Source organism: Vicia villosa, unplaced genomic scaffold (assembly GCF_029867415.1).
Source record: "Vicia villosa cultivar HV-30 ecotype Madison, WI unplaced genomic scaffold, Vvil1.0 ctg.000212F_1_1, whole genome shotgun sequence".
Taxonomy (NCBI): Eukaryota; Viridiplantae; Streptophyta; class Magnoliopsida; order Fabales; family Fabaceae; genus Vicia; species Vicia villosa.
Window position 1 is genome coordinate 439618 of NW_026705078.1, and position 19383 is coordinate 459000.

The following is a 19383-nucleotide window of genomic DNA, read 5'->3' on the forward strand; positions in this document are numbered from 1 at the left end:
GAGGAACAAACAAACCAGAATCCAATGTTGTAACTGCATGTTGTTGGTATTGTAAGGGTGTTGTTGTTGGAAAGAAAGAGCATGCCAATTAGCTGATGCATAATTATTCATGGAGGGGGAAAATCAGTTTCCATTTAGTCCCACATTGTTTTGTGTATAGAAAAATTAGATGTATATATTGATTAAACAAACTAAATGAATAAATAAATTCTGGACTGGAATGAAGTAGCTTTCCAATGGATGGGCTAAAGGCCCAAAATATTCATTTTAACTATTTGAAATAAATCTTTAAAATAATTAAATAAAAATATTCCATGTCAGCAATTTTTAAAATAATTAAGTAAAAATTCCATGTCAGCAGCGTTAGTGACACATCATCCTTTTTGGAACGGAATCTGTGTAATTTAGCCAAAATTAATTCATAACTATTTAATGATATGAATATTTATTTGACCATATATTTAATAGGAAGTATTTAAAATACAAAAAAAATATTATAATCAGACCAAAATACAAGAGCAGTAACGTGCCACCTATGTGAAGTTGTGAACCCCTCCTCCGCCTCCACAATCAATCATCGCTAAAACCCTTCCTCATGAAACGACACCGTTTTTATCCCAAACACGGTACACTCTTCACAAGCCGATGACACTTTCTCTCATCTTCACCACTTTCCGAATTTCCAATACTACCCTCGTCACCCATTACCACACTCTGAAACCCAACAAACCCGAAGCATGGTTCGTCAAAATCGTTTCCACCCTCTTTCTCCGCTTCACAAACCCACTCGACGTTACATTTTCGCGTTACGTTCGTAACCACTTAACCCCTTCACTTACATTACAAATTATCACAAAACTAAACAACCCTCAATTAGGTTTCACCTTTTTCCAATTCACCAAACAAAAATTGAACCTTTCTTATTCATTTTGGACTTACAACTTTCTCTTAAGGTCCCTTTGTCAAGAAAATCAACACAGTTCAGCAAAACTTGTTTATCATTCTATGAGGGCTGATGGGTTGTTGCCTGATAGTAGGTTGTTGGGATTCTTGGTTTCTTCTTTTGCGTTTGTTGATAGGTTTGATGTTTCCAAGGAGTTTATTAATGATGCTTTGTGTAATAAGGTTGATGTAAATGTTGCTGTTTATAATAACTTTCTTAACATTTTGGTTAAATCTAATAGGTTACACGATGCTGTTAGTTTGTTTAGGGAGCTTGTTAGATTTAATTTGAATATAGATATATTCACATTCAATATCTTGATTCGAGGTTTCTGCGTTATTGGAGAAATCGACGAGGCGTTTAGGTTTTTGAATAATATGAGAAGTTTTGGTTGTTACCCGGATGTTGTTAGTTATAATACTCTTATACATGGTTTATGTAGAATAAACGAGGTTGATAGAGCAAGAGATTTAGTTAGAGAGATTTGTTTGAGAAGTGAGTTTGGTCCTAATGTTTTGAGTTATACGATAGTGATATCGGGTTATTGCAAACTGAGTAAGATGAAGGAGGCTTCTTCTGTTTTCGATGAAATGGTTACGTCTGGAGCTAAGCCTAGTGTAGCTACTTTTAATGCACTCATTTATGGATTTGTTAAGGCAGGTGACATGGCTTCTGCGCTAGGAATACATAAGAGGATGCTGTTTCATGGTTGTTCTCCTGATGTTGTTACTTTCACTTTGTTAATTGATGGATATTGCCGAGTTGGGCAGTTGAACTATGGTTTGGACGTTTGGAATGAAATGAAAGCGAGAAATGTTTCTGCAAATTTGTATACTTTCTCGATTCTTATTAGTGCTATGTGCAGGAGTAATAGACTAGAAGACGCTCGTGAGCTTCTAAGACTATTGAATCAGAGTGACATTGTTCCACAACCATTTATCTACAATCCTGTCATTGATGGATATTGTAAATCCGGTAATGTTGATGAAGCTAATGCAATTGTGGTAGATATGGTGAACAAATGTAAACCGGATAAGCTAACATTTACTATTCTTATTATCGGTCATTGTATGAAAGGAAGAGCACCTGAAGCAATTGGTATCTTTTACAAGATGTTGGCGACCGGTTGTTCACCTGATGAAGTTACTATTAGAACTTTAAGTTCATGTCTTTTGAAGTCTGGAATGCCTAGTGAGGCTGCTCACATTAAGGAAGCTCTATTTAAGAATCAAAGTACAAATTCATATATGCAGCAGTCTCTTTATTAAAGTGCTACTGAAAATCAGTGGTTAGGCATTGCCTTCCACTGTTTTCCCTTGAGAGAATATACTCATCAAGCAGCATGCCAATATTTTCTCTAGATTATCAACAATGGAGTCAGAATTGGCAATTTCCCCAAGATTATGCTGATGTTGTTGGAGCATGCAGGTAAGCATGCTGCAAATTGTTGATTTTTTTTTTTTGGATTTAGTTTTCCCGATTAAATTTGAATTATTGTTTCTTGTCACTTTTCTCCTCACTTTTACTATGAAGTTTTAGTTAACAGTCTTGTTGATCTCAACACATCAACTTATCATTATCATGCTGGCATGGTAGCTTTTTGTTAGAGAAGAAACACATATAATAGGAACAGGAGAGAGTAGTAGAGGTCATTGAGAAGTTTGTTATGGAACTGGTTAGGAGGGAATGCCTATCTGGTAGGAGTATTAGACTCGGGTGTTATCTGTTTCTCCATTGTAGAGATCAAATTTTTTTTCAACTATTATACATTTTTCGCTTTAATTGAATCAGATGTAACAGAGGAAATGTTGGAAGCAAGGGTTGATGCTCTAGAAGCAAGAATGGTGAGTTTGGAGGAATAATTGAAATCACTTGTGGCGGAGTTTCTTCAATTGTTGAAGGCAGAGATGGAGAGGTATATTGAGTTATATTGGGGGTGCTTCCACAAATGAGGATCTCAGTGTCATTGGTCAATTGTTCTCCAGCAACTGGTCACTGTTGGAGATGAAAACAGTTGAAAAGCAAGGTCATTACAGAAAGGTACCAGAAAAAGCAACGAGAAGGTGCTAGATCAATGGTGGAGATGAAGCTTACAACAAGGAAATAGAAACTGAATTCGAAAAATTCATTGGCAAAGGGGTACAAAAGTGGGACTGGACGAGTGAGGTGCAAAGAAACAAGCAGATGGTTTGTTGTTGTCACCACCGCCGGAACCACGGGATTTCTGCCGACCTGCAGCGGCTTTGTCTGAGCCACAACTGTCAGACCGTTGAATTCAGAAGAAAGTGACAATAAGTTTCCAACCCTGGGAATTGGGAGTCAATTTTGTGAATGTTTTAATCACATGAAGCTAGCTTTGCACGTTACCAACAGTGGGATCTAGGAGGAAGTGACTTGAGGTTCAAGACAATTGCACCAAGAGAATCGTAGTTCATTGGAAAGGGAAGACTGCAAAGAGCTACATTGGAGAAAAATATTAGTAGTTAATGTTCCAAGCTCAGACTTGAGGGAAAGTCTGTTTTCAAGGAGGTGGCAATGTTAGGACCTCGAATGGGGTGTTAGCTTAAGTGGGCTTAACATCACCTAATCAATATCATGCTGGTGTGGCAGCTTTCTGTTAGAAGGGAAACACATATAATAAGAAGAGGGGAAACTAGTAGAGGTCATTGAGAAGTTTATTAAGAAATTGGTTAAGAGGGAATATCTCCCCGGTCGTAGTCTTAGACTCTGGGGTGTTATCCGTTTCTCCATTGTAGAGCTATTGAGCTCACATTTTGATCAAATAATATACAGTTTTGTCTTAATTGAAATTATGGGTTCTATCAACATACAAGAGTGGGGATTAACTGATGGTCTCCTTGAATCTTCAGCTTTGTCATAAATTCTAGTTCATAGATTTTGGGATACAAATATACTGTATATTGGGCGAAACTATATCTTTGGTTATATCTTAGTTCTCTTTGCTTTTCTGATAATAGTAGCAACCTACATTAGCAGCAAGAAACAATATTTCCAAAATTTTCTTCAATTTCTCTTTTTTCTGATATAAAAACTTGGAATATTATTTGACCTATGAAATCGTCCTCCTTCCTTGCAAGACTTAGGTTATGTGAGAGGTCTATATGTTATATGCAAATGTCTGTGATCTTAAGAGCTCATAGCTTATGGAGCCTAGGTATCAAATGACTATGCATCTTTACAAAGAATTCAAATAACTTTTCTAGATTAAAAGGCATCAGCTTTTTATTTACCAGGTTCCATGGATATGATGTAAAGTTACCGTGGTTTTATTGTGGTCTTAAAATTATACCCGGTCAATTCACCGTTTATTTTTCGGTGTGTCATCTAACGTGGGTATTGTACACCATATATTTGGTTGGTCTTGTTACAGTAGGAAAATGATTTGAAATTTTCCTATAGAATGTTGATCACATTCAGGACTTTATGTTAAAATCTGGATTGGTAAAGCACATGTTTGTTTCTGCAGCAACAAGCTGCATCACTGCAGCGTCATCGGGCATTCAGCTGCGGCTACTAATTGGATCTTCATAAAATTCTCGGAAGTGTCACTTTGGGATGCGAGAAATCAGCCGCAGCTGCAGTTCTAAACAGGGTTCAAGTCTCTTGACATAAAAGCATCAAAATTTGATTATTCAAGTATTTGTAGAAACATTGATATCTTGATTCTTGAATGCAACCATGAATTGTAAACTCGGGGATGCTCCTATATTTTTTGTATTTCAGGCTCACGGACAATGCATGTCTATTTGGTTTTGGTAGTATTTGGAATGAACTTTCTATAAGAAAAGTTACCAGGTTTATGACACGCTGTGCTCTACAATGCTCGAAATAACAAAATGGAAAATAATTCATTCTTTCATACATATATTACATATATTACAGTACCATTAAAAAGAAGTTTTTCATACTAATTACACCAAAATAATTCATTCTTCCATACATGTATTTTACACCAAAATTACTACCATATAAGTGTATCATTTATTTTACAGCATCATACTATGTATTTTACATTTACTACATACTAAATTACTAATATAACTTCAGTTATTCATACTACATACTATATACAGTTTTTCATACTAATAAACTACATACTACATATACAAGTATCAAATAACTTCAGTTCTAAATATTAATACAACATTATAACTTCAGGACTAAATATTATCAATACTACATATACACCAAATGCTTCTCTAGAATGAGTGAGAGAAAAATCTAAAATGTTGAATAGGAAGGAAGAATGAAGGAATAGTGAGTCACACGTGAGTGTACAATATTGCAATTGGATTGGAAATATAATAAATTAATTATAGAAATTTAAAAGTTTAGTTAAATATGCGGTTCCGTTCGGTTTGGTTCGGTTTTGTGAAATGAAAACCGCAAACCAAACCGAACCGTGCGGTTTGGCTCAAAAATCATCCAAAATCATCCAAACTAAACGCGGTTTTTGCGGTTTTCGGTTTGGATTGGTTCGGTTTGCGGTTTTCCTTTTGGATTGGTTCGGATACGGTCACCCCTACATGTGGGGAATAAACTTGGTTGATATCAAGCTTGATGCATGCTGGATGTCATTTAGAGATTAGAGTGAAAGATGTTTGGTTTGTCACTTGGAATAAGATTTCATTCTCATTTACAACTTATCAAGTGACAAACTTTTAATTTCATTCTTTCAGATGAACATGGTTTTTCATTAGTTTTAAAGTGTATAAATTATAAATTGATGATGTCTGCATTAACTTTAACCATCCACAACCTCCCAGGGTTGGCCTAGCGGTGGAGGTTTGGCTCTTGAGAGTGTGCTCCTCTCAAGATCTTGAGTTCGAATTGTGCTAGGTGCTATCAATCCTTGGGTTGGGTTTGTCCATACGGAATTTTGTTCTTGAACTAGCCAACTTAAAATTTCACGAAACAGAAGCATTTCTAGTAGAAATTTATGGAAATTTCAGGAATTTTTGTATTTATAATTGGAAATTTCAAAATTTCTTGTAGTTCAATTTTTTTTTAAAAATAAAACCACAAATCAGAATTTTTGGTTGTTCATTATTTTTTGTTTGAAAAATACCTGAAACTTTGAAATTTTAGGTAGTTCATTTTTTAACTAATTTGTTTGCCTTGTTTACTTGTTTAAGTGAGGATCAGGGGTACAGATGATTCCGTTGCGGGCATACTTGTTGATAGAGCGGAAGCTCAGGTCTGGAGGGATAAGGCAGAGGTTTCCCTGCTACGGGATGGAAGACAACCTTCGACCGGTTCTCACTAGAAACAGTTGGCTGAGCATGCGCAGTTCCTCGCACCCCGACGTCGAACTGCTAGAGTTGCTATTACCGAGGAGGCACCTGAGCCTGTGTCTTTGGCTGAGTAGGTACCTGTGGAGAAGTCAGGTGTGGCAAGTACTTGTGGAGGACAACTGTGGTTGTACCCGTTGGAAAGGAGGCAACTGTAAAGGTACAGGTTGTGGAGGTACCCGTTGTGGAGGAGCATGTATCTGATGTGGAGGAGCAGATACCCGCTGTGGAGGTGGTTATTGAGGAGGCGCCTGCGGGGACTGATGAGGTGTCTCCTATTGATATAGACACCACAACGCGTGCCTCTACAGAGCCATCAATTCACATTGATGGAGCCTTTCTAGGAGGACCTACTGACACGTCCTTACTCACAACATATGCTGACCATGTCACATTCCATATATGACAGGGCGAGGTATATATGTTTATTTTTTATTACAAATTATTCATTATGGCTTGATTGACTATCTGAAAGTTTATTGATTATTTTTTTTATTTTTGTTTCTTACAAAAGCATCCGACGCCGAAGGTCGCATCCCATGGCTCGAAGTTGAAGAACTTCCAAGAGGGGGAGATGTTTGAGTAGGTCAGGCGTATTATTACCGACTTTAGCCTGCTAGAGTTCGCTGAATACTTACTTACCATGCTCGACGCCCCCTCCTGTCAGCTTTTGTTGAGCGGTGGCACTATGAGACATCATCCTTTTATCTTTTATTAGGGGAGATGACTATCACATTGGATTATTTCTCATTGTTTTTTCATATTCACATCGCTGGTACATTCTTCACCGGTCCTCATATTAACCAGGGGACGACGCTGTCACATGTTGTGAAGATTTGGAGTTTGGTGAGGGTGTGGTGCTCGAGGAGTTTACCTTTAACAGAGGCTTGCACCTTCAGATGTCTTGGATGAGGGAGATGTACGATGAGCTTGTGGCGGCAGAGAGGTACGAGCCTGCCACTAGGACGTACATCCTACATCTAATGGCATGTACCTCTTTGCAGACAAGTTTGGTGTTTATATAGATGTTAGCTATCTTTGGTTGTTCAGTAGTCTATACACTTCAAACTGGGCATGGGGAGTGGGGGCGTTGACTATGTTATACACGACATTTGGAGTTGCTTCCCAGTCTGAACCTAGATAGCTAGGTGGTTATTTGAGCCTATGACAAGTATACTAACATTTATTTATTTATTTATTTTTACTTTGTTATTTGAGTCTATTAGTTATTTATTGGATGTCATATTAATTATTTTTTATTTCTTCAATGCTAGATATATGAGCATTTCTCCCGCATCTATGATATGAGACTGCAGCGTGTCCCATCGAGTACTCCACTGACGAGGAGATGGAAGGGCAGACAGGCTATTCGTGGTGGTGTTATGGAATACATGAGGAGGCTTGATTCTTTGATAGTAGATGGTGTCATTTGGAAACCATACTCGACGCACCGTCCCATTTGACGACGCATTATTGTATTTAGGGCATATGAGGTGGAAGAACCACGTGTCTAGACACCTGCCTGAGAGGTGTCTACAACAATTTAGTTTTGTCCAGGATATCTCTCGTCCAGTACCTGAGCCTCCAGTTGGTGGAATTGCTAGATGCCTTCTAATCCACATCATCAGCTTTACCCGTGAGGTTAGAGCTATCACAGTTTCGGTACAACGTTCTTCATAGTACGAGGATGGTTACTTGGATTGGTATAACAGTATATCACATCCTCGCCTCATACCACCGATTGCAGGGTCTTATGATATTCCAGGGTCTTCTGGTGTTAGGGTTTCTGATGTTGGGGAACGGGCTGATGACGTACCGCCACCACCACCTTCACCTGGGGACCAGGATAGTCGCCTCCAGTTGATTGATGTTCTTGCAAATAACCTCATGGGTTTGGTAAACCGAATGGTGAGGTTTTAATAATTTATCTAGGATAGCCGACATGGCCCGCGAGAGGCCTATGTAGGTGTATTATAATTTTGCTTGTATTATAATTTTGCCTGTGTAAATGTATATTTTGTGACACAGACTTCTTATCACCGTACTTATTTATTGCATAATATTTTGGGGATTACATGATTCAAAGATGAACGCAACACAAAAGAGTACAACAAACATAAATTAAAAAACACTAAACATGAAAGCCTAGGTACTACCAGATGATTCTGGATGTTTCAACATGTTCATTATGTCGTCAAAGAATCTTGTTATCTGTGCATCCAACTCGATCAAACATTTAGTTATTCTACGGCAAAATAATTTCTACATGGCCTTGATGTAACGCCCCGAATTTAATTAAATTGGTTAATTAAATTATCGAAGGATTTAAAGATTGGATATGGTCGAATTTGGATTGTTGGTGTTATTTTAAGAAGCGTATTTGAATTTATTAAGTTAAAAGTCGGATTTTAGTCTGATGGTCGAAGAATAATATTAAGAATAATATTATTTACAAGTCGGAATTTATTATATTGTTGGAGAATAATAAAGAAGAGTTGTTATATGTTAAGCCCAATGGGAATATTAAATAGGGTTTTAGAGATTTAGAAGAGGAGTGTTCTCATTTGGGGGAAAACAAGAGTAGAAGAGAAGGAGACTATGTCTTGAAGGGGAGACTAGAAGCTTGGAGATTTCCATCCATGGTGTCAAATTGGAGATGCAATTGGAGACCCATTGAGTTGCTTCAATTGATAAGGTAAGGGTGTGATTCTCTTCCTATAATAGGGCTTATAAACAATTGTATGTGGGAATTGGGTGTATAGATTTATTGCATTATCTTGTGTTGATTGTTGTTGTTCATATAAAATTGGAATTGGGAAATAATATTGTTGCTGCGGTGCGTTAAAAATGAAAATTGAATTCGGAAAGAAATTGATTAGATCATGTATGCAATTGGAAGTGTGGTAGGTTAATAACCTTGGACGGTGAACGGTCGGCATTGCCGTAAATGCCCATTGACGGGCGGCAAGCCTAGCCAAGACGGCCGACACATGCTACGACGGGCGGCAATGCTTGGCAAGTGACGGTTGTCACTACACTATGACGGGCGGCAAACCCTTAGCATGTAGCCCATGACTATTCCCATGTTTGCTGTATATTGTTTTCTCCGTTTGCTTACTGTTAGTGCCTCTATTTCTATGTCGCATATTGTTACTTGAAGTTTATATATAATGACATATATAATATATATATTGAAAATAAACTATGATTATGAATGGTTATTTAATAGTAAGTAAGTATATGATAGAAATAAGTATATGATAGAAATAGTAGGATTTTTGGTGATGAAACAGTAACATGAATAGAATAAAATGAAATTGTGAAACAGTAGGAATTATAGAACCAATGTATTTCAAATTGTCCCGTTTGATCGAAATAGCCTAATTAAGCGGTATAATTAGTTGTTCAGAATTTGATGAAAATTTACGTGGTAGCTAAGTTTAATTAGTAGGTTAATGTGGTGGTGATATTTTGTTGAAATTGTACTATTTTACGAATCGATCGAAATTGTATGGATTTGAATATTCTTTATATTAAATGATGGCTTTGGGTTTAGAAAATGAAATAGTAAATCAGAACTAATGTAGTGTAATTATTAATCGATTGATTTAATTAATAGTTGAATTAATTTCAATAAGTCTATGTGACTGGAAAATACTTGGACTTAGATTAATTATTCGGTTTGTCGGTAAATGACGGTATCTTGAGAATTTGACCGTAATCATGTTTTGGGATTTAGTAAATAACATAGGGGTATGGTATGACTTTAAGTAGTGAATTTAACCGAACGAATTGAATAACCGGTAAAGAATAGAATTTTATCCGAATTGACCGGTTGAGCTGTGATTTTAGTGACTTGGGAGTATAACCCGAAACCTCGTAAAGTCGTGGATATTAAGGATTTAACCGGAAATTAGATAACCGGTAGTGACGCAGGATATATCTGATTAATTCGAGAATATTAGGTGAATAATTTTGGTTAGTTGATAGTGGATTAGTGAGCTAATTATAAGACTATTTATAGAGAATGATGAGACTAATTTGAATTGACGTAATGTGTCTATGTGTTGTGATATACCCGAACATGATGATGTTGTGATAATTTTGTTAATATGTGAAGTTGTATATTGGTGAGGATGTGTCAAGATGTGATGATGTTGTGATGATTTTGTCAATATGTGAAGATGAAAGATTATTTGTGACGTTGAATTACCTCTAGTAATTGGTAATTATCAGTGATATAGGCGTATGCCTCGTGACGAAGTGTGATTGTGATGAGTATGTTATGTATGTCTCGTTTGTCGAGTCACATTTCATATGCATACTCAGTGACGGTCTGGATTGGTAAATTAGTGACGAAAGGTTATGCCTTGTGCCTCTGAATTGGGCAATTGGTGACGGGGGCTGAAGCTCCGATTGGTACCACATGCATATACATGAGTCATGTCCCATGTGTCTTATGTGATTCATAGTTGTGACGTTTTGTGACTATATCGTGATTGTATATCGTGACTCGTTAAATGATGGTAGTATGTGAAAATGTGAATTGATGATTTTTTGAATGGTATGAAGATAACAATACTTGTGAATGTGATTGACTGAATATGTCTGATGTGACTTATATGTGATGTTTTGTGGCTAGATGTATGACTTATATGCGGTGATGTTTTTGGTACTAGAATTGTGATTTATACTTGTGATGTATCGTGAATTAGCCTGCAAAGTGAATATGAAGTGTTGTGACTTATGGTGCAATGAAGAGTATGTGAGATTTGTGAGTTAGTGAAAGTATGAAGTATATGACAATATTGATACTTGTGATGTGATAACTATATATGTATGAATCCTAATATACATTTTATCATGCACTCACTTATATGATTTAATATCTCACCATTTTCTCTTGTTCGCCGTTGCCTTTATATTGGTAATGTGCAGGTGTTCGAGTATGAAGATTTAGTTGCCGTTAATCGAGTCGGTTGTCGCTCTGATACGTAGCACTCAGGGGGGAATGATTTAGGATGTTATGATGTTGTTGTTTATTATTTTATCTTAGCTGAATAATATGTTATTGATTTAAAGATTGAGAATTATGATTCCGCCATGTTTTAATGAAAGAAGTTATTCTGTTTTGAAAAGTATTATATGTTGAGTATTTGTTTGATTGATTAAAGAAAGTGCTATGTATCCGCTAAATGCGATGATGTGATTTATTACGAAATGAATATGTGACGCCTCATTTGTTTGTCGAGAAATTTTTAAATACTCTGATATTTTCTGCATTATAATTGTCGGGTAGAATGGGGTGTTACACTTGACATCTTCGTCAGTCTTCAACTCACTCAAGTTGTATTTCACTCTTCCATTACTATCAATCAAATATTCACGAAACTCGGTCTTCCTCACCCTTCTATTATCAGTATCATGCAGTAATTCATTCAACTTGTCTGTCAAATTGGCGAGAGATGTGACGCCATCTGGAAGCTTGAATTCAATCGGAGGGTTGTTTCCGTTGAAATACACTTCCGCCTTAATCAAAAATTGGGGAAGAGACATTTTTATAGATGTATTTTTCTATAACATATGCCCCTATTTATACAAATGGAGGTTCATTCTAGACCACACAAATTTGTCGGTGCAATCAGATCCCTCCAAATATATTGGCAAAATCTTGATCATTAAAAAATTTATGATATACCACTAAATTTCCGGTAATCAGTGGTAAATTTGAAATTTCTGGTATACCACTTCACCAAGGGCATTTTTTGAATAATGAAAAATAGGGGGTGCCAGGTATAGTTTGTGGGTGGCAAGTAAAATTCTCTAGGAATTTGAGCTCTTTCGAATTGGATTGACATCCAATCAACTATCTAACTATTAAAATAATAGGAACTTCTTAATGCACCACACACTTCTCTAACGCATCGCATAAAAATACATTAATGCCTCTAAGTTCCGAAGATGCATCTTCGGATGCACCTGTTGCACTCCAAACTTAGAAGAGGTTTGAAATCATACTCGTATGCATATCCCACTAGGTCATAACTCAATGCATGCATCCATAACATAGTTACTTCTCTAAGAAGTTGACAAGAAAGGAGCTGTTCTTGTGAGGATACTTGATTGAAATAAAGAGGCTGGGGTCTCACTGGGTCACAACACCCTCACCATGCTTCTCCATGGATTAGGGTTTCACAATCATCACCCTCACGATTCCTGATTTGAAGCTGCAAACTTGTAATTTATCTGGTCCCTAAATTAGGGTTTTCTTGATCAAAGTCAACTGAGTTGACTTTTTGATCAAGATTTATACTCTAGAGCTTGGAGATGTTATGAGGCGTCATGGGGTTTATCATATGCCATTCATTGTTTTCATTGGTTGTTCGGTGGTTAAAGTCAAGATTGAGGTTTATTGGTCAAATAGCTCATCTGGGACAATAAAGTCAACATTTGATTTTTTCAGGAATTTGATCAAAATTGGTGTTGTCACGTATAATCCCAATATTTGATGATATTTGATCAATAGATGTCATGATGAATCAACGAAAGTCAAGAAAGTGATGTAAGTTGGAATGTTGACTTTCTTAAAGTCATGTCCATGTGCTAGCTAACCTTTCAAGGATCATAACTTTCTCTATATTATTTGCGTGCTTCTTTTGATCAAAAGAATTAAGTATTTGGTGAGGAGATGCAAAGTTTCCAATCAACTTGAAGCCTCTATTTCAAAATAAAATCATATAATGGATTAGGCTATGTTGTCATTAAAGGAATATATGATCATGGGTAATGGACAATCACATAGTGCATTTTGTTTTCTATTATGATTGATACAAAGTTGCAACAAGAAATTGTACTACACCGTGTGCATGACCGACACGTGTTGCCTATTATAGCCACACCAAGTCCTTACTAACATGCACAATTCAAAAATACTTTACTACAAAAGCCATGCCAAGAAGGAATTTGGAGAAAAAGGCTGCTGCAACAACAAAACCACTACACACTTGTTCCCATTTTTATAATACAACAATAGAACCTCTCTCCCCACACTTCATTCGGATGGCTCTAAAAAGGGGTAACAAAAACTTTCTCTTGCTCTCTCCACGAAAAGAAGGAAATAATTCATATTTTTTCCAAGTCTCCTTTATGTTGCATATGGTTGCTTCTCTCTCCGCGGGCACATGAGAAAAAAGAAAGAGAAAGAAGTTATGTGCATTTTCTGTTTCCACGTACGCTGCAGCAACAAAACACCAATTTCATGAGTCCATCTTGAGAACTTTTTCCCCCAATGCCACACATGTGAATTGATATTCCCCCAATGCCACTTTTTGAAAATAAATTTTCAGAATGCCACACTTTTGACCATGTCGCAAATTCAAATGGAGACATGGTGAGACCCATTCTAACTACAAGAGCATGTCTCAATCCATATGGAGACATGGTGGGCCCCTCTGATCAAGAGAACATGTCGCCAATCCATATGGAGACATGCCCTTTTCTATTTTTTTCTTCGTTTTTTTATATAAACTATTTTTTTTATATATAAACTATTTTTGTTATATATATATATATATATATATATATATATATATATATATATATATATAAATCCAAATAATAATTTAAATGGTTTAAAATCAGTTTTAATAAATTTTAAATAATAAAAAAATAAATTAATTGTTTTTAAACTTAACTAATACTAAATAAATTTTAATACAAAATATTAATTTAAAAACAAATATTATCAAACATAATTAATACTAATACAACAACATATCTAAAGTAGTCAACAATGCCTAACTGGTTAGAAGGGCCTGCAGCATTTGGCCGATGCAGACATTTTTTGCTCATATGTAATCCTTGACAGATTCCACATCGTCTTTTTTACTTTCTCAACGGTGTCCATTTCAGTCCTAATGCAAGTGCTGTTCGGGAGACCTTTTTTGTTTCGTCGCATTCTTTCATTGTGTAAAAGAATATCGCCTTGATATTGAGTCCATTGATCTTCTTTGGGAACACCGATGAAGCTTTGTTCGTATACCTTGAAGACATTTTGAACTCTAAATACAGGAGGGATAAACATCAAATAATTGAGTCGGACATGAGAACAAGTTGCAATGGTATGCGAGCAGGACACATGAAAAGTTTGAAATCACCTACAGTCACATGTTTGTTTTTGGAGGTCGACGTTAAAATAAGTAAGTGGCCGACACTCGTTATTATTAACTGTCTTTTGGACGAAGAAATAGTTTCCCTCACGATCAAAACTCAGGACATTATAACTGTGAGATTTTTCTACTTCTTTTGTCATCTCTTTCATGCAATTATCTATGAAATTCTTCTTTGATGACAACATTTTTGTCCAATCATGACCTCGCCTCCTAAACAATGTGCTCATCTTGTAGTATGTTGATCTTACTAGTTCTGTAATAGGTAAAATTATTGTTTCCTTCATCACCGAGTTCAACGATTCAACAAGGTTGGTTGTCATTTGACCCCATCGTGTTTCACCGTCATAAGCTCGCGACCATTTTTCTCTTGGAAGATTCTCTATCCAGTTGAAAGCTTTCATGTTTGTTTGTCGGATTTCCTCTCGATAGTAAGCGTATGTAGACTCCGTTAGCGCATACCCTGTGTGTGCATTATTAAAAATTTTAGTATAACAAAAATATGAGTTTAAAAGTTGAAGAACATAACGCTAAAAAAATAGAGAATAAATTACCCATGTTTACAACTTTTTTGCGAAGGGTCTTTGTCCTTGATCGCTTGCATAAAGTTTTATGCAATGTGCCTGATGCAATACACATGCACTGAAGGAGGATTTTGCCAGCCATTGTTTGGGTTGTTGTATGCACTCTTTATAGACTCATGTAGATCAGATATCAAACATAGATCGGACTGAGGGGTCACGTGGAGCCTCAAATTTTTCAGGAAAAAACTCCAAGCCCCTTTGGTCTCACCTTTAACCAATGCATAGGAGATTGGGAAAATGTTACCGTTCCCATCTTGTGAAACAGCCATTAGCAACGTTCCCCTATATTTTCCATACAGCCATGTGCCATCGACTTGCAAATTGGTTTGCAATAGGCGAAACCCCTAATACAAGGTTGAAACGCTCAAAAAAGGCGATGGAAAATTCTTGCACCACTAACTTGTGTCCCATCATCTAAATATGCAGGCAGTGTTTCTAGTTCTATTACGGTTCCAGGAAGATGCTCTTGCATGACTAACAACCATTGCGGAAGATCGTTGTATGAAGCCTCCCAATTTTCATAAATAGACTCGATTGCTTTGTTCTTTGCAAGCCATCCCTTTTTATAAGATATTGTGTAGTTGTAAACTGTACGAACATGAGCGATAATAGTTTTAACCTTGATTGAAGCATCGTCGCTGACAAGAGCTCTGATGCTTTGAGCGATAATATTTTGAAGGAGTGAAAAACACTTAGAAAGGGGGGGATTGAATAAGGGTTGTTTCTTTTTGGCAAATAAAAATAATGAACACAATTATTTTTATCCTGGTTCGTTTGAACTCAAACTACCTCCAGTCCACCCTCACAGGTGATTTACCTCCACTGAGGATTTAATCCACTAATAAAAAATGATTACAATGGTTCTCCACTTAGATCAACATTTAAGTCTTTTTGAGTCTACAGATCACAACTTAATCACTCAAGGAATTTTGGTTTACAAAGATATAATCAAATACAAGAGATTAAGTTTGCTTTTAATAAAGTTGTAATCACCAAGTGATTTTTCTCTTAAGCTTAAGTTCTAAATCTCACTAAATATACAAAAGTATGTGAGCTTGAAGATAAAAATTGCTTCTTTGTTCTTGAGCTTTTAGCGTGAGAAAGGTTCAGAGTCAGATGATGAGTATATGAAAAATGAACGTAGGCTTTTCTAACATTTTTCCTTGCTGACATCTTCCTTTTATAGGCATGAGAATGTGACCGTTGAACAACTCTGCATTTAATGCTTTGCGTGTACAGTACAACGTTGCATTTAATGTTTCACACTTTTGTCAACTACCTCGAGCCTTGCATTAACTGCTATTTCTGACTTTGATTTTTGTAGCCATACTTCCAACGTTTCTTTTGTCAGACACACAGACTAGACTTTCTAGCTTTTCATCATTTTCTTCTTGTCATACCCCAAAATTTTCCCATCATATTTTATACTCAAGCTCACTTGAAAATCTAAGGCTCACTCTCCTAATCAAAGACTTCCTGAACTAGGGTTTTGCATTCCTTCAAGAAAAGTGATTAATCAAGGCCTCCAAAGGGTTTCATATGACTTATGATGTTTCAAACTATCTCCATGACAAAATTCAGGCTTCAATTCCAAGGATTGCCCAGTCAATTGCTCAGAAAGTCAACAGTCGACTAGTTTGACCCAAAAGTCAACTATGGTCAAAGTACAGTCAAAATTCCTGATTTTTTGTCAACATCCTTATTTTGAAGTATCATTCATCATTTGATCAAGGATTGATCATGATTCATCAAGGAAAGTTCAGAAATCAACAAAACCTAAAGTTTCTAAATTAGGGTTTTTGACCTAAAGTCAACTGAACTTTGACCAACCATAACTTTCACATGGAACATCAGAAATTTTCCATCCAAATCTCATTTTGATGGAAATTGAATTCTATACAAATTTGTCTCTCACATGCCAAGTCTAAAAATGCTTCATTTGAGAGATATGGACCAAAATATTACAGGTCCTTTTTGAAAGTCAACCAAAAGCAGTTTTTTGTCAAAGCCCATATCATCAAGATAAAATCCCCAAATGGAAAAAAGCTTCCAAAGTGGCTTGTAGAGTACATCTTGAGGTTTCCAAAAATTCATAGAACTCTTCCATATCTTAAAAATTGAGGGAGATATGCCTTGTCAAAGTTGGACAATTTTTAGAAGAAAAATGTGAAATAAAAGGCTCCAAAATGAATCTTCTTGCAAACAAACCCAATATTTTTTTGGCCCAATCTTCATCCTTATGATATCCAAGATTCAAAATCCAAATGCCATGAATTTATGAATTTTATTTGATTTTATATTATTTTTCATTCATTTAAAAAGTGATCTAAATCAAATATTCAAAGAAATATGGAAGAGATATAATTTGGATTTGATTTCCAATCAAATTCCATCAAATAAACACCAGATATTATAGCCAATTTCGTGCAATTGGGTATTGGTCATGAAAGATTGAAATTGGACCTAATATAGAAACATCCATGAATAATATTTTTAAGATTGGCAATTAGTGATTCTTGAAGATTCAAATCAAATTAACAACCCTAATACATTCCATTATATAAGTATAAGGATTGCAGACCTAGAATGGACGATTTGACTGCCTCAAAAGCCCTAACCGAATCTCTCAAAATTCAAGGAAAAAGTGGAAATCGTTTTTAGAGTTGCAGCTTGATTCAGGCCAAAAGAAGTGTCCCAATCAATTCCTGAAGGTTTTCTGGACGTGAACGCACCCTTTCCAACAACCATAAGTCTTTGAACAATCCCCAATTAGCCATGATTTGCATCCATTCGAATTCTGTCGATTATTCATATTCTTGCAACATAAACATATTTTATTTGCATATTCGTGTTCCGTGTATTGTTATGAGTAATTCTGGATGTTTAATTGAATTTCTGGGCCGGTATGAACAAATCACCATTGTAGGGTTTTGAAGCTCTTAATTAGGGTTTCTCGTTTAAGGGAAAATCAGAGCAAACCAACGGTACTGATGTGTTCAGGGGCTCAAACCCAATCGAACCATGCCCCTGGAATATATTTTTTGTGTGTGTTGCTTTGAATTTTGTTTGCAAAAGCAGTAGCGACGGAAGCCATGGCCGTAGGTAGAAGCTTGGGTCTAAGACGACGGCTATGGGAAGAAGATGATGTCGTGTCACGCCGGGATTGGCTCAATTCAAAGGAAAAGGGCGCGCGCGCGTTTTCAAAGTGACCAGGGATCCAGTGTACCTAGTTCCACAGGCACATCATGCACCCTTAGATTCCAACCTTCAAATCACTTTGTTTCCAGATCCCACGCTCATGAAGCCGCAGGTACACCATATACCTTCACAGGCTTGCCTCACCAGATCCAGCGCCAGGTTTTTTATAATTTTTTTTTATTATTTTATTGTTTGGTTTTATTTTTTCTTTTTTTTTTCATTCTTCTCTTCTTTGATTAAATATTTCTTTTTTTATATAACTTCTTTTTTTTTCAACAAAATTTGTTTTTTAAAAAGTAAATAATTTATTTATTTTTAATTTAGTTTTAATATTTGATTTTTGTATTTAATTAATTTAGTTTTAATAATTAGATACTTATATTAATTTAGTTTAATAATTAGAAAATTAATTTTAACTAATTAATTTAGGTTAATAATTAATTAATTTAATCAGGTGAAATAATTAGGGTAATTAAATAATTTAATCAGGATTAGTCGATTTTTAAAATTAATTAGGTTAAAAACCAATAATTAATTTTTAGGGTTTGTCTAGCCTCGATTATTTTAGAAACTCTAGTAGCCATAGGGGTCTTAGGTAGGTGTTGCCCATTAACTGTAGGTCTAGGTTTCTTGCCCATAAACCTTTTAGCCATTAATTTTTAAATTGTTTTTTATTAACCTTGTGCATTCTAACCCTGATTTTATTTTGCCTATTATAAATTGTTTTATATCGCTATCATTTGATTTGTTGCAGGTTTATTGTCTACTTTATTATTTCTTGTGGTTTTCCCACGAGTTGTTTTTGCCTTATTATGTAACCGTTCACAGGATGTAATAGTCAATTAGGGTTTTATTTTCCTGCCTTATTTTCTGTACAATTAACTGCGTGGTTAGTAATATAGGGAGTGGAAACCTTGAATTGAACTTAGAATCATTAATTTTTACAAGATAAAATTATCTGATTGTGCACCCACACACCTTTGGGGTAACCTCTCTTGTTGCCTTGTTGCCTGTTGCCTTGCGAATTTAAAAATAGTCAAGTCCCTCGGATACGAGGATGCCTTAGCAAATGTTGCCCTCAGTTTATCATCATCACTAAAGATCATAAGTCCCTTTGATGTTGCCTTCGGTTATATGATCTTGTCCCTCGAGGTTGCCTACGATATGATGATGATAGT

The 19383-nt window shown here is 35.9% G+C and overlaps 1 protein-coding gene across 3 annotated transcripts; it reads left to right on the forward strand.

The window, feature by feature from the left end:
- The first annotated feature begins 503 nt into the window (after window positions 1-503).
- LOC131625417 (pentatricopeptide repeat-containing protein At2g06000-like) lies at window positions 504-4768 on the forward strand. 3 transcript variants are annotated; one of them, XM_058896279.1, is made up of 2 exons: window positions 504-2371; window positions 4431-4768. In XM_058896279.1, exon 1 carries the CDS (start codon window positions 646-648, stop codon window positions 2209-2211), a length of 1566 nt encoding a protein of 521 aa, XP_058752262.1. In that variant the 5' UTR covers window positions 504-645; the 3' UTR covers window positions 2212-2371; window positions 4431-4768. The 3 variants fall into 3 exon arrangements, with proteins under 3 accessions (XP_058752262.1, XP_058752260.1, XP_058752261.1); XM_058896277.1 differs by lacking the exon at window positions 4431-4768 and adding an exon at window positions 2735-3806 and having other exon boundaries at window positions 504-2640; XM_058896278.1 differs by lacking the exon at window positions 4431-4768 and adding an exon at window positions 2735-3806.
- Window positions 4769-19383: the final 14615 nt, after the last annotated feature.

Excerpts from the sequence above, each read along its gene's own strand:
- LOC131625417 (XM_058896279.1), top strand. The coding sequence starts at position 646 with ATGACACTTTCTCTCATCTTCACCACTTTCCGAATTTCCAATACTACC.